The sequence below is a fragment of the Rhinolophus ferrumequinum genome, chromosome 28 (assembly GCF_004115265.2).
Source record: "Rhinolophus ferrumequinum isolate MPI-CBG mRhiFer1 chromosome 28, mRhiFer1_v1.p, whole genome shotgun sequence".
Lineage (NCBI taxonomy): Eukaryota > Metazoa > Chordata > Mammalia > Chiroptera > Rhinolophidae > Rhinolophus > Rhinolophus ferrumequinum.
The window spans coordinates 4,002,087-4,017,760 of NC_046311.1; the positions used below are offsets into that span (position 1 = coordinate 4,002,087).

General features: G+C 46.2%; 1 protein-coding gene across 1 annotated transcript; it reads right to left on the reverse strand.

The window, feature by feature from the left end:
* Positions 1–433: 433 nt before the first annotated feature.
* PRC1 (protein regulator of cytokinesis 1) lies at positions 434–13,180 on the reverse strand. Its single transcript, XM_033100207.1, has 8 exons — positions 13,022–13,180; positions 4,654–4,786; positions 4,321–4,443; positions 2,698–2,931; positions 2,449–2,619; positions 1,816–1,965; positions 1,363–1,510; positions 434–582 (listed from the first exon to the last, which is right to left on the reverse strand). The coding sequence occupies exons 1-8, from the start codon at positions 13,030–13,032 to the stop codon at positions 434–436; spliced, it is 1,119 nt and encodes a 372-aa protein (XP_032956098.1). The 5' UTR covers positions 13,033–13,180.
* Between the last annotated feature and the right edge of the window lie 2,494 nt (positions 13,181–15,674).

Consider the following 15,674-nt stretch of genomic DNA (forward strand, 5'->3'; position numbering starts at 1 on the left):
CGGCATCTGAATGTGAGCAGAAGGGCTGGGAAGAGGAGCTGGAGGGGCAGCACCTTCTGTGCTCCCTCCTCCACCACACTGCCTGAAACGCCACAGCGGGAGCTCTGCAACCAACTTGGACCTGAGGGGAAGGTCCACCCCTTCGTGCTGGCGGGGCCACAAGCTGGAGAAGCCTGAGAACTCCTGACTGTGGAACTGCCAAACCTGCCCTGCACTGCCCACCTCTGGACTTCCTTATTTAAGCCATTTATTTTGGATTTTCTCTTACGTGTTCCTGCACATAAGACTAACAAATAGAGATGGGTTAGCAGTAACTCCAAGATTTGATGAAGACACGGTATTAGAAACCTGGTGAGGAGCAAAAACTGGACTCCGACTACAGAGGACGTGCTTCCTTAACACTTCATTGTTCTTTAAGGAAAACAGACAAAAATTAGGGCAGTACCTCAAACTCTAAGAAAAGCCTCCAGCTTTCTTCCCACTTCTGAACACCTTCGAAGAGCTCCTTGTGACTCTCGTAGTAGTTTCGTAACCGCACGATCTCAGCATCGTGGAGCTGGAGCAGATTTTCTGTGTAGTCCTCTGCAAGACACAGTCCCAGCAGGTCAGAAAGATTCCTCTAGTGTTTAGTATCCCACTTTAATAATCCCTCGTCCCCCTGAAATGCAAACAGATTCTTCCTCATTGTAGTAAAAATGTTACATTGTGGATAATAAAAGCCAGCTGTGTCGCTATCAGCCTGGGGGAACCAGGGAGTAAAGGACTGGGGTGTGGGCTCAAATGACAAAGCTTCTCAAACCTGTGTGTCCTCTCTCACCTTGTCTTAGGTTTCTTTGATATTCGTCCTTTCCACCCTGCCCAGTAGAGCGTTGGGTCACAGAAAATGTCCCCAGCGTGGAATTGAGTAGACAGCCTCATCTTTATATTCAGTTCCGGTCAGACTAGAATTCTGTTGGGCTCTGGGGTCAGACTCCATGGGCACATGGAGCTCCATGTGAGCTCCGCCCTTTACCTGCTGGGCCTCTGGTTTAAGTTGCTCAACACTTATGTGCCTTCCTGTCCTCATCTCTTGACATGAAGATTAAGTGAGACAATATTGTTAAGAGTTTGACATTACACCTGGCATAGAGTAAGCACCTGATAAACTTGAGCTTCACAACTACAGGCTACAGTGATATAGAAATCAAGAGACCCCTTACTTCCCAGCAGCATTTGCAAACGCTATTTGTACAGGAAGGGCAGCTAATGCTGACTGGCCTGAAAGGGCAGTTACATCGCTTCGGCAGAGGAAGTACTTCCGGGTGAACGTCTGCAGTTTTTCACAAGTGCAGGCCACATAAACACCACGGCTTCTGTACTAACCATCGTAGTAAGGGGCAAAAGCCTGTCTCTGCTCCTGGCTGTAAAAACACTGGTCCCAGTACTGAGCCAGCTCCACTCGTATCGCCTCGATCACTTTCTTCATGTTTTGCATTTTCAGTTCTTCCAAACGATCCACTTCTAATTGCAGCTGAAACAGAGAGATCTGTTCAAGGTCCTCACCACACTTTTACATTCACTAGCTTTGCAAAATTTTTCCATTTAATAAAATCACAACATAAAACCACAGAGGTTAAGTCAACACTCTTTGATATCAAAGGAGCCAGAAACCTAAGAATAAAAGACAAAAGATGCACAGATTGCTGAAATTGCTGCCACCTTTTTCTGATGCTTGTTTTAAAAATGGGCTTGCTCAAGGCAGAAGTTGGTCAAGACATCAGACTCGACACAAAAATGTCCATAGACTGTTGAGCCAGCGCCCTCTGGGTTTCTTACCGCTTTCTTCACCTTGGCTTTCGACCCAGTCATAACCATCGCCACAGCCTCTCTCTCTTCCACTGGTATTTGCAACCTGTCCCAGAGCTCTCGAATCTGAGCTCGCAGCCCCTCACACACGGCTTCATTCTGTGACTTTCGCATTTCCAGCTGTAGCAAGGAAAGACAGTGGTTATAGCAAAGACAGCAGCATAGAGAAGACAGCCCTCCAGCCTCCCACAAAGAAACATCTGGACCCACATGTAAAAGAAGCACTTTTTATAAGATTGCGAAGAGGTGTGTTTTCATGACTTCTGAACACAAACTGTAAGGCTGCCGTTATGGTAAGATCTCAGACCCCAAGAATTAGGATTCAAATTCTGAATTAAAAAAAGTTTAAATTAAGCACTAACAATTCAATGATTGTTATTTCATCCACAATTTCAATTTCATATTCTTAAAGCTATATATAAAGCTTTTGGTTAAAAAAAAAGAAATCAAGGTTGTGTATCATATAATACCATCTTTATCCGCCCTCATTTTCTTAACTTACATTGGTTCTTTATTTAGGACCAACAGAGAAAAAAACTGTCACTTTTATTCAAATCGCTGGATATTACGGAGATCCCAGGCCATAATCTGAGTCAACATTACCTGCCGTAGCAACTTTTGTAGTGTTGCAATATTCTCCAAAGATAAACAAAAGGCATCTTCATCTTCACACACCACGTCTCTTTCAAAGCTCGTGTCTGGCGTGTGATCTAAGTCTTCCATACACAGTATAATCTGTCTCTTTATGTCGACAAACTCCTCACGCCGAGATGCCTACAAAACGAAATGACTGTAAGACACCAGCAGGAAAGTCACACTGACTTTCAGGAAGTATGGACGCAAGCAGTGTACCTTTGTCTCCCTCAAAGCTGCCACATGGTGTCTGAACTGGTTCAGCTCTTCCAAAGTGGGAACCGAATCATTGTTGACGTCATAGCGGGGCGTGCAGAGAACTTCACACAGCTCTTGGTCTTGTTCTTGAAGTCGTTTCAGTTCCTGTTTTCTTTCCTTCTTCTGTTTTCGCATCAGTTCTACCTGAGTGCGCAAATCTTTTTCTAGTTGCAAGATAGTTGGCTCTCCTTCTTCCTGTGTAAGATGATGGACCATTGTTACAAGATTCCAAAGAAAAACCAGGACAAAGAAAGAGGGCTCGGATGACACTTTTAGGTAAACTTACAAATACATCAACTCACGGACACAGAATATGGCACAAAGAGGGTCCCCTGAGGAAGTTCTCCAATAAGGAAAGGTACTTGGGCACCTTTGCAAGAGGTGAAAATTGGTCGGAAAGCTCGTTTTGAGCTAGCTACAGGGTGGGATATTTAGCTCATAACTAAACGCTCATCCCAATAATCCTAAGAATATCACCTCACCAATAAAAAACAATTTAGCACTCCTTGCTCTGCTCCTGATAAACAGAAAAACGAAAGTGGCAGCTACATGTCCTATAAATTTTACTCAACACAGGTGATCTAAGAACTGGGATGTAATTTAAAGGAGATGTACCATCTACCTAACTTCTCACCAATTTCACATTTAAAGTTTCTTTTAAAAAAAGACTAAAGACAGAAACTATTTGTCCAAAATCAATGGTCTTCATGCCATTTCTGTTGATTCCGGAAAACTCCACTGATGTCAGTCTGCCTGACTGCTCTTGGCTGTCATGTAGGGATGATCCTCAACCCTTTAGAGGCAGCCCCCTCGCCGTGGCTGACTCGACCTAGATACCCAGGAGTTAGTGCTCCTGTAACGGGGAGAGGCGCCTGAGAACCGTATCGGTACCACACAAGCCATCATGTGCTGTCTCTGCTCGCACATCTATTCTAATCACCCTCCCAAGCTCCATGTTTGTCTTCATTTTTACGATGCTGACGTTGCTTTTACTGGTTCTAGCCAATAATCTGTTTGGGGGGCCCATCTCCTACTGCTTTCACCCTGCTGGTGTCCTCATTCAAGCCCCCGACTGTGCTGCAGCACAGCACAGCAGCCTCGCAGCGACAAACGCAGATAATCATGGAACGCTCTAAACGTGACTGTGCTCTCTGGACACCTAAGCTTTGGACACATTGCTTCTCAAGTGGCCATTTTGGCTGGCTCAGTGGTGTGCAGCTTTTGGGTATGATAAAAACGCACAAAGGCAGGTTTTTAGATAACTTTCCCTTATGTCACCAGTCAGTTTTGCATCCTAGGTAGCTCTTTTCATTTTCTTTCAAAGAAAGAATGGCACAGTATCAGAGTTAAGAACTGTTTTCCATGCCCCATAGACCGACAGTCAGAGGAAGCTTGTTTTTTTTGTTGCGGCGGTCTTTAGCTGCTTCACGTCCCACCAGGCAACCCTTCACATAAGGAACAGTTACTCTGCTGGAACTAGTTACCCAGGCAGCACGTTTTCCCCACCTCTCGTGTCCAGCGCCACCCCTACAAGGAAACCTTCCATCTCAGACCCACACAGGACCCCGAGACCCTGCCACGTACCTGAAAAGGCTCAACATGTAACTCGCTGCACAGGGTGGTCAGCTCTTTTTGACAGATGGATATGCTTTTGATGAGCCTTTCCTTCAGGCTTTCCTCTTCAGCAATCATCATATCCAGGAGGTCCTACGGGAGAGAAAACAGTCCCATAAAAGTGTCGGGCCAAAGGGAGAAAAAGAACGAGTAACACCAAAACCCTCATAATTTCCCATTTTTAAGAAAGGACTTAGGAACCAGGAAGAGCCTGACGCCTTCGTATCACTGCTAGAAGCCACCTCACGTGAGATGACGACCTCCCTAGCCCTCCCACGGCAGAGACTCCAGCACTCAACTCACCTTGATGTGCTTCTTCACCACCTCAGTTCTCTGTAAGCGCTGGTCCTCGGGAATCCCAATTAATTCCCATATTTCCCGAAGGTGAGTCAGGGCTTTCTGGAGACACAGTACGGACTCCTCTGCAAGCACATCACTGAAAAGCAAGAGAAGCCAGCTGCATGAGCCACTGCCTCCCACACACTAAAAGCAGTATTTACAGGAACTGAATAGTTTCTTGGTGGCCTCAAGGCTGGGACAAATTGAAAACAAGCATTCAGCTTAATTCGTCTTTACCCGCTCCCCTCTCCTTCTCCCCCCAAACACTACAACACAGGCACAGCAGAATTCAGTAGCGTACTACATCATGGACATTCAATCTTCTGAATACTACTCCGAATCTGACTTTTCAGGGATTCTACCCATGGCAGTATAATATAGAATCAGAAATGCTTTTATTAAAGAAAAAACAAACAAAAAGACCAGTCACATAAACTCACACCTAATGCAAGAGTTTGCTGGTGAAAGGTTCCTATAAAATAGCTGGCAATTCATCACAATTTTGTTGTTGTTCTAAAATTACAGCTACTAACTTGCAGAATTGCTAAAATCAAAAGGACAAACATCGAGAAGAAAGAAATCTTACCATTTGCAACAACATGGATGGATCTAGAGAACATTATGTTAAGTGAAATAAGTCAGACAGAGAAAGATAAGTACCATATGATCTCACTTATTTGCGGATTCTAAAGAAAAGAATAAGTGAATGAACTAATCAGAAACAGTTTGGGAGACAATGAGGAAAAACTGAGGGTTGCTAGATGGGCGGGAGGGGTGGGGGGTGGGGGGGAGGGTGAAGGGATTGGAGGGCAGTCGGTGACCACAGGATGGCCACGGGGTTTGAAAATTAATCTGGGGAACGTAATTTGGTGGTTACCAGAGAGTAAGGGGGTTGGGGGGGGGGATGAGGGTGAGGGGGATCAAATGTATGGTGATGGAAGGGGAGCTGACTCTGGGTGGTGAACACACAGTGTGACTTATGGATGATGTGATACAGAATTGCACACCTGAAATCTATGTAATTATACTAACAATTGTCACCCCAATAAATTAAAAATAAATTAAAAAAAAAAAAAAAAAAAAGGACAAACATCGAGAGCTGGTGAGTATACGGAAAAGCCAGAACTTTCACAAACTACTGGTGGGAGTACCAGCTGGTACAGCCCCTTGAAACCTGCTGGCAGTGCCTACCGAAGCTGAACCCAGCAGTTCCACTCCTGTGCACGTCTGTCCCGTGCAGAAACGCACCATGGACACACGGGAGTATCAGAGCGGCACTGCTCCCAATAGCACAAAACCCAAACAAGCAGGATATGCACCAGCAGGATGGAAACCAGTGCCACCCACAGCAGAATAACACGGCAGTGAACACACAGCGTGGGTAACTCAGGAACACCACGTGAACTACGCTGAGTGCAAGAGCTCAAACCCAAAGGGACTGCACACCGTACGATTTCACTTTAGGAAATCCTAGGAAAGGCAAAACTGTAGTGAAAGAAAGCAAACGAGTTGCCTGGGATCAACTGCAAAAGGGCACAAGGACACTTTTTTAGGGTGATGACATGGTTCTCGATCTTGATGGTGATGACGTAACTGTATGTAATGACCAGAATTCAAGCTAAACGTTTACAATGAGTTAAATTTACTGCCCATAAACCACACCTTAAATTTAAAAGAAAAAAAGAGATAAAAGACATAACTAATGTGAAAAAACGAAAACAAGTTTGTGGAGAAGAGGAAAACCAGTCTGAGTGAAAGAGGCCAAATCACTATGTGACCCATTGATACAAAGCTCAAAACCAGGCAAAACGAAGCTGTGCTTTCAGAAGCCAGGACAGCGGCTGCCACTGTCCTGGGAGGTGGTGACGGGAGGAGCACACGGGCAGGGGCGGCTGCTCACACAGGCGAGCACTGACTTCGAGAAAACCCACGAAGTCTGCGCTTGATTTGTGCACATTCCTGTATGTATGTTTTTCTTCAATTTCAAAGAGGTTATTTTAAAAATTATTCATTGTTTATCTGAAATACAAACTTACCTAGGCACCTTGGATTATGTTTAAGTGTGCTGTTAAAAATGGTAACCATGTAAAGAACAGAGATTTTTCTCTCCTTTCTTAGGTGCAACTGGATGACAAAGAAACTGCTCTGGCATCAGAGAAATGAGAATCTGGGTGCGCTGTGCCAGAGGGAAGCCTGGCACCAGTCCCTTAAGCTCTTCCTGAGTCGTCTACAGGTGGGGGGCCTAGAGGCGCTCAGTGGCTCCCTTTCTGTCTCAGCATGTTCAGTGGTTCTGAGTCACCAGCCTAGGTCGCCCAGAACACCAGTTTCTCCAAAGTGTTTGATAGAACAAGGGTATCAAGGTCTGGGTGGCTCTTACTAAATGCTGTTCTTGCTAACTGTCCAAATGAAGCCCAGTATTCTGCAAAGGCAAAGGCAGCTGCAGCCGGATTAGCTTGACCTTGACCCTGGAACCCAACTGATGCAAAGATTCTTCTGATGACATGGTCTGTAACTGGTCCAAACAGGGTATATAAGCGATGGCTAAAGCTTTGGACAGGGTGTGGATGTGTAACCCGGCTCCTTTACTTGCTCTATGTAAATAGAACTGCCTAAGGACCACCACGTCATGTTCTTGAACAGAGCACCCCAAGCGGCGAACCCCTTGAGTTCCATAACAATCGGTTTAATATATTCACACCCCAGACATTTCGCTAGCTAAGAAATCCCATGTTAAAGGCTGCCTGTCCTCGGTGAAGCAAACTTTTGCACAAATATCAGTGGCCTACACCAGATGCCAATATTGACACCCAGATAATGAACAGCATTTAAAAGAATTTACTGTACTCCATTCATTTTACAAATGTTAACAGGTAGTTAAGGTAGTTAAGCCATTTACTTAATATAATCTCAACTAAAGTTCACCTACAAAGCTTCCCCAGGCAAATAATCCCACTTCTAAGACAAAAGAATGCACTCGTTAAAATCCTCACTTGAGCCTTTTATTAAAAATCACCTACAAGAGCTAATCAGTGGTCAATATTCAATTGACAGCAAAACCCGGGAGCTGAGGCAGACCAGCGCAGGGTATGGCTCTGGGGGTCACTGCTCCCGGGTGCGGGACAGTCTCCTCCAGGCTGACTGCCATCCATCCTGGCCACATCCACGTGAGAGCTCGGTTCTCGGGGAAACCAAGTCGTCAGGCGCCTGCTTCACTCCCCCACTCAAAGCTTCCTACTACCCCCCCCCCCCCCCGAAACAGTTCAACCTCCAGGTTTTCCTCCTAACCCCTCCCACCCCACACTCCCTAAAACTCCAGCCTACTGAACCTCCGGGACGCTCCGGCACAGAGCTCCTCACCCACATGCAGCTCAGTTTCTGCTGCCAACATGATTCTGCACTTCCCCGTCCATCTGCCAACACCTCCTCTGCACAGCTGTGGATTCCTCAGCCACCTCCACCCAGACGGCCAGGAACTCACGGGCAGGGACCACGTCTTCTCCACCTTCATTCTGCCAGTCAGGACTCAACAGTGTACAACGAGTGGCCCTGAATTCCTGCCGAAGTTTCACCATGTTCTAACTTCCAGCTACCCTCCGGGCTCATGCACTCTCCGACACCCACAAACAGATTTACTGGCGGTGCCGCCTGGCTCTGCAAAACATCCAGAGGGTCACGTGATCCCTTTTCTGCAAAATGACAAGTCTGGCACAATGGGCAAAGCATCTGAGTAGACATTTCTCCAAAGAAGACACACGAAAGGCCAGCAAGCACATGAAAGGACGCTCAACACCTTTAGCCACCAGGGAAATGCCAATCAAAGCCACAAAGAAAGACCACTTCCCACCACTAGGAGGTCTGGGATGAAAAAAGCAGAGGCAAGTGTTGACAACATGTGGAGAAACGGAGCCTTCATACACTGCCGGTGGGGACCCCCCCCCAACACACAACCATTGGGGACCACACACACACACACACACACACACACACTGGTGGGACCCTCACACACCCACCGCGGTGGACTTGAACACAAGCACCGCGTTACCTCCAGTCAATCTGATGACGGTGAAGCTGCTCTGGAAAAGTCTGGCAAGTCCTCAAAGCCAAACACAGAGTAACTACATCATCAAGCAATTCCACTCCTAGGTATGTCACCAAGAGAAATGACAACATGTGTCCACAAAGGCACTTGTACACAAATGTTTACAGCAGCATAACTTATAATAGCCCCAAAGGGGAAACAACCCCAATGGCCACCAACCAACGAACAGGTAAATGGGAGCTGCCTGTGCAACAGAATATTAATCATGTCAATTAACCTTGAAAACATTACGCCAAGTGAGAGAAGTCAGCCATAAATGAGGACATTTCAAATGATTCCATTTGGTTCTAAAGTTCAGAAGAGGCCCGTCTATAGAGACAGATTAGTGGTTGCCTGGGGCTGGGCTGGGGAGAGGAAAGAAGGTGGGAACGGGGACTGACTGCCAAGCTGTTTGGAAGGGAGGATGAAAATGTTTTAAAATTGACTGTGGTGGTAGTTGTTCTGAATTCTGTTAAAAATCATTAAATTGTACACTTTAAGTAGGTAAATTATATGGGGATTATATTTTGAAGCTTTTTTTTTTAAATCTGGCATACAATCTGAAGTTGTTTTGATTTGTAAATTAACTGAAAAACAAATATGACTGCTAGTTAATTTAGTCAAACAAATTACTTCTACAAAATAAAATGGCATGACAAAATTTGTAGATTTCAAACACAATTAAGTAATCTGGACAAATATCTGTACTATAGTTCCCCCCTTATCTGTGGGGGATACTCCCAGTGGATGCCTGAAACTGCATATATATACACACATACACACACACAGATGGTGCCAAAAAAGATACGTACACATTTTAAGAAAAACTGTATTAAAATTGTAGTAATATATACCAATAACAAAAAGATGAATACAAGTCACATTTGATTTCTGCAATTACAAAAGGTGCTCAAAGTGGTTCCCATCAGCGTCCAGACACTTCTGATTACAGTGAACTACTGCTTGAGCAACGCTGACCAAAGTGTCCACTTGTATACATTTTTTTGGCATATATGTATGTATATATATATGCACCCGCGTGTACATGCACACACACACATACAAACACATTATATATATATGTGTGTGCATAGTATATGTTTTTCCCCTAAACATACACACCTTTCACTTAAAGGAAAGGAAGCACTTTCCGGCCTCCCTTTGGCATGTCCGAATGGCCAGTGTCCGAATGGCCAGCACCCCTACTCTTGCGCTTTGGGGCCATTAGGAAGGAAAATCAGGGGGACTTGAGCACAGCAGTGTGATACCGCCACAGTCGATCTGACAAGGAGCTGGCTGCTAGGTGACTTCGGGGCCGGGAAGCTAAGTGACCACTGCGGGGAGAAGCTGGACAGAGGGAGGGCTCCGTGCCAGGCAGGCGGGCGCACTGGCATCTCGCTACTCAGACGGTGTGGGAGTTACCCCTTATGAATTGGGTATTTCTGGAGTTTTCCGTTTAATATTTTTGGACCATTGTTGACCATGGGTAACTGAAACTACAGAAAGCAAAACCACAGATAAGGGGTGGCTGAACCCCAGGAGATGCGCCACTAACTAAAAGCAGTATTCCCGCAATTTCTTATAATGAAAAAGTTAAGCCTCCCTTGGAGCTGACTTCCTTTAACAAACCTTACGTGGCCAGTGGGAAAGCGGGTGTTTGGAACGATCATACATTCTAGTTGGAGACTGTTCTTATGAGAGTACAGTTTTCAAAGTACAATTGACAAATTTCAAAGAATTAAAACAATTTTCCACTCTTCGCAACATTCCAATTGTGTGAACTTCATTCTTGTTACTTCAAAACACAGCCAGAATCTCACTCCTGCCCACTCCCGCCACTCCAGCCCGGGACCAGGTCACCACCATCATCTCGTGCCTGTACTGCCACCACCTTCTAGACGGTCTCCCTGTTTCTGCCGTGGCCTCCTCACGCTAACTGTCAACACAGGAGCCACAAGGCTGGCTCCAGGTCTTCTCTTCTCAAAACCCTCCAATGATTTGCTATCTAAAGCCTTTACAAAGGCCTCCGGTCTCTGCTCCAGCCACCCTCTTGTCAGAACCCACAGGCACTCTCCTACCTCAGGCATTTGGGCTTGCAGAGCCCCCCCACTTAGAGCTCTCGTCCCCCAAGTCCCATGGCTGGGCCCCTTGCCTCCTTTAGGCAAACAGATCACCTTCTCAGCGAGGCCTTTCCTGACCAATCCCTTTAAAACCGCACTCCCTTTCCTTTGCCATCAGTACTCCTTATTCCCTTTCTCTTCTTGATTTGTCTCCATAGCACTATTACCATTTAATGTAAGACTTACTTATTTATTTTGCTATTAAAATGTAAACTCCAAAAGGGCAGAGATATCAGTTTCATTCACTGCTGATTCCCCAACACTTAGAACGGTTCCTTGTACATAACAAACATTCAAGAAGTATTTTTCGATTAATAACTTGATGGTTCGAAAAAGCTGTTATGATCCTAAGATGCCTCAGTGCAATCATTGTGAATAATAATTATCATAGTACAATTATATACTGTAAATTCCCTAAAAGGGAATTCCCTAAATTCCCTAAAAGGTGCAAATTTGAGATTTTTTCCTTATAAATGCATCCACTGAAAAACTGAGGGTGCTTACAAGAATACCACCCAAGGACACCAAGGTTGTAAAAAGGGCCAGTTTTTCCAGTCTCTTGAACCTACTGGACTGGTAAAGATCTCAAATGGTCCTCTAAATGATTTCCTACCTTCAGGCAGCAGTCACTGATCCACTGACCTACTTATTCCTAAACAGGCCTTTATTAAGCTCCATCTGTACAACCTGTATCCATAACCAGTAGTTAATTCAGCGACCAATCCGAAAAGCATTGTGTATCTTCAGGCCTAGTTTCCATTCCTTTCCAAATATGAACACCTGAAATCCAGATTACCCCAAAGTCTGGTTTTGTGAGTAGAGCAATTCCAGTTGCTCTTTTAAAATCTAGTTATATCTGTCAGCCTGGAACCCAAGTTAATTGATAACTTTCTCTCCCCTTCATTCACTCTATTGAAAGCAGAAGATGCTGAACAACCCCAAAACCAACTTGGAATAAGAGTTACATAAAATGTCACTGTAGGTTTTACTTGTCCTCAGAATGCAATATTAACTTAAAGGCACAGAATTCTGCTGTCCTTTAGATAATAAGATATTTGTGGGGTGGCCAGTTAGCTCAGTTGGTTAGAGCGCGGTGCTCTTAACAACAAGGTTGCCGGTTCAGTCCTACATGGGCCACTGTGAGCTGCGCCCTCCACAACTCGATTGAAACTACTACTTGATGTGGAGCTGACGGGTCCTGGGAAAACACACTTAAAATAAATAAAAGTTTTAAAATAAATAAATATTTGTAATTCACAACCTCACGCAGACATGTGTTTTTCCAATGGTATCAGTGATCTGTACTAACCATTCCCCAAGGGCAAGCATTTAAAAAAGAACCCTGGGAATTAGGATTCATGTAACCATACAGCTATCAGTTTGAACCAAAACCAAGAAATTATTTAATAAATTATTCATCCTAACGCTTCACCGAGTCCTTTCAGAAAATAAGGGTAATATTCGTATCGCTCTTAACACAAAATTATTTTGTGTAATTCTTATTTTAGAGGTGAGAAAACGGACATTCAACATCTTGCCAGAAGTCACAAGACAACACACAGCGAGCGTGACGCGTCTGGTCCCGATCTCAAGTCGACAGTCTTTCCCCAGCACTGCCTGCGTCGTTAAAACGACCCGGAAAGAATTCCTTAAACGGAGCGTCTGAACGTGCAAGGAAACCGAGCTATCTTTCCAAATCAAGTAAAATGCTAACACTGCAGCCCAGGTACACGGTAAAACGTAGATAAATACAAACTTCACGGCTTTAAAGAGAACCGAGAAACGCTGACCATAAGACTCTGGACTCAGCACGAGCCATCGTGCAAATTAGCAGCACCTGGGACGCCGTGAGCACGCGGAGGGTGGGGCTCCAGACGCCGGCGCTTGTCGCGGGGAGAGCTGTGGGCCCACCCGTCCCCCCGCACTTGCGACTCCTCCCGGGCACCTACGCTTGGCCCCACGGTGGCCTGCGACCGACAAGAAGGTGCGCGTCTGGCTCACCGCCACCAGCCCTGCCTGGCGACGTGATACCGTTGCCCCGAGCTGAGGGGGGCCTCTCGGAGCCCACACCGGCCCCGCACCCGGGACCTGCGTCGCTCCTTCCCGCGCCCCTCAACTCCCAGGCAGCCCTCACCTTCTCCTCATGACGGACGCTCCCAGCAACCGGACGTCGAGGTCGCCGAACTACTCCACGCAGAACCGAGAGCAGCAATCACCCAGTACCACCAGAAAAGTCCCGGTCGCCGCTTCGCGAGCCGTTGGGCCGCCGCGGGATTTCAAACCAAACCCCGAGGCGGAGCAGCCCCCGATTGGCGCCTCGTCCCGTCGATCTTCCCGAAGCCCCACCCTCACCCCGCCCTCGCCCCGCCTCGAGTGCGCAGTCGGGTCCGATCGCACCCAAGTTCTGGGGCTGGGATCGCCGTCTGCGCGTGCGCCCGGCCACGCCCCTGCGCGGCTCGCTTTCCTCGCACCGCGGGTGACGTGCTCCCGCGCGCGGAGCCGCCCTGTGGTCCGAGCCCCGCCCTGTCCCGCTCCGCCCCGGTGCAGTTTGGATTCGAAGTGCGCTCTGCCGCGCGGAGGCCGTCAGGAACTGACCGAGAGCGCAGCGCCGCCCGGCCTCCACGCCTCCACGCGTAAAACGACCCCGCTGGCCGCAGCCGGCCGGTGGCGAGCGGGTTTAATAGACAGGCCTGGCGCTCACTTGTTTCCCTCGGTCGTCTAGGTAGCGCGCCCAGGAACTGATCTTTGGTGGCAATTTTCCCCAGGTGTAGGAAGCCTAAAGGGGAAGGGAAAGAATCCCGAACCCTGCCCACGGGCCCGCTACCTATCTAGACAAGTGATCCCCTTTAATCCGGTAACAATCCTGGAAGGTGAGAACCATCCCCTTTTTACAGAGCAGGGAACTGTCTCAAAAAGGTTGGAGTGATTTACCCACGTCCCACGACTGGGAAATAAGTGGAGATCTCCTGGGTCACGGTTCTCTTTCAAATTACACGGGTTTATATAATTGTCATGAAATTTTTCAAACTCCAAATTGACAAAGTACTTTTGTATCCTTCGCTGAACACATGCTACATTCCTAAGTGCTTATTAATCACTTTTGTTCAGCGATTCGTTGTTGCATAATATCCTGACGTGTGGGTATAATTCAACTATTTTGCTATTGATGGATATTGTAATTTTTACAAATAAATGTCTTCATACATAAATCTTTGTATCTTGCATTATTTTCTTGCAGTTGACTCCTACAAGTGTAATTAATTACCGAATACTAGAGAGGTTTGTTTATTAATTTGCCCCCCCTCCAGGAAGCCTCACTGGCAGGGTACCCTCCTCTTACCCTCAGCCGCTCTGACTACTACTTTCCTTTTAAGCCTCTTTGCTACTTTCCTGGCAAAAAGTGGCATTTCCTTGTTTATTTACTTCACTACAATTGAAATTGCACATTTTCCCGTGGGTACTGGACAACTGTAATTTCTGGGAAATCCTTTTCATGGGCTTTTCCATGAAGGAAAAGTAAACCTTCAGGACCATGTTTTTCTCACTTTCAGAAGAGATTCATTAGTGTCTTCAAAATCTTTTTTGTCAGCAGCATGCCAAATGTTCGCCTGGCTGATAGAGTGGCACCACTTTTTAAATTTACTTGTACTCTTGGTTGATGACCTTGAGAGTTTTTCAGAAAGTTTCAAAAATCTGTGATCCTCAGACATGTTCCCAGGGCCAGTATGATAAGCGTCCAGAGATAAGACAATTTTGCTATCATGTCTTTTACACTAGTTCTGAAGCTAACTTGGAAGATATGTATGTGTTCAGAGCATATACTCAGCGTTTGAAACACTGTGTAGTGTACATGAGTGCAGGACCCTTTTACAGGGTCATATTACATTTCTATTAGACAGCACTGTTCTGGAATGGAAGTGCAATTCCCTGCCACTGTTTATTCCCTTGGCCATACAATCCTTTTCTGACTGCCACATGTTCTTTCTAAACTAACAGCCCTGTCAGCTGTGCCTTTGATCTTGCACACTAGCTTGTCATAGCCTGTCAAAAATCTAGCTAGATACTTGAGGTGTGCATTTTCCTTGGCATATGCACTATACAGCACCATCATTCTATGGAAAGAATACTTTTGATGATTCACCACCACAGGTTTGGATCTTTCTTTTGGTAAGTGGCAGCACTGGGGAACAGATAGGCAGAGCAACCGGGACAGTCTCCCAAAAACCCAGGCAAAAACCTGTAAGTACCTCTGCCATGGGGATGGTGAGGAGAGGATGGACCCGAAGCATTTAAAAGTAATGGGTCGAGGACAGGACCAGCGGAATGTAGGGGAATAAAAAGAAAAACATCTGGGGTCAAGGATATAATTCCTTACACGAACAAAATGTGGGTAGACGATGAGAATGTTAAGGGAATACAGGGAGAGGAACAGATTTAGGGATGCAAAGTCGGGACACGAGGTTCGGTTTGGGAGCTTATTTTAGACGTGGAGTTTGAAGTGCCTGTGGAACGACCAGGCTGGAAATACTAGTGTGAGGCTCAACACTAGACGAAGCTTGAGCTCTGAAGTGGATGACAACAAAGGACAGAGAGAGATGTCAACAGACGGATAGGACAGAGGAGAAATCAAGAGAGAGAAGTATAACCTAGGAGACTGTGGGAGGATGAAAAAGCATCACGGAAGCTGAGTACGAGAATTTCAAGAAGGAAAGGGTGGTTGTCAAGTGAGATCAAGTTAGAAAAGGCCCGCCGAGACCACTGACAGATGCGGCTACAGTTCACAATTT

Excerpts from the sequence above, each read along its gene's own strand:
- PRC1 (XM_033100207.1), bottom strand. Across the intron at positions 2,932-4,320 it reads TACATGTTGAGCCTTTTCAG|GAAGAAGGAGAGCCAACTAT; the intron begins GTACGTGGCAGG and ends CATCTTACACAG. Across the intron at positions 1,511-1,815 it reads AAGCCAAGGTGAAGAAAGCG|CTGCAATTAGAAGTGGATCG; the intron begins GTAAGAAACCCA and ends TCTCTGTTTCAG.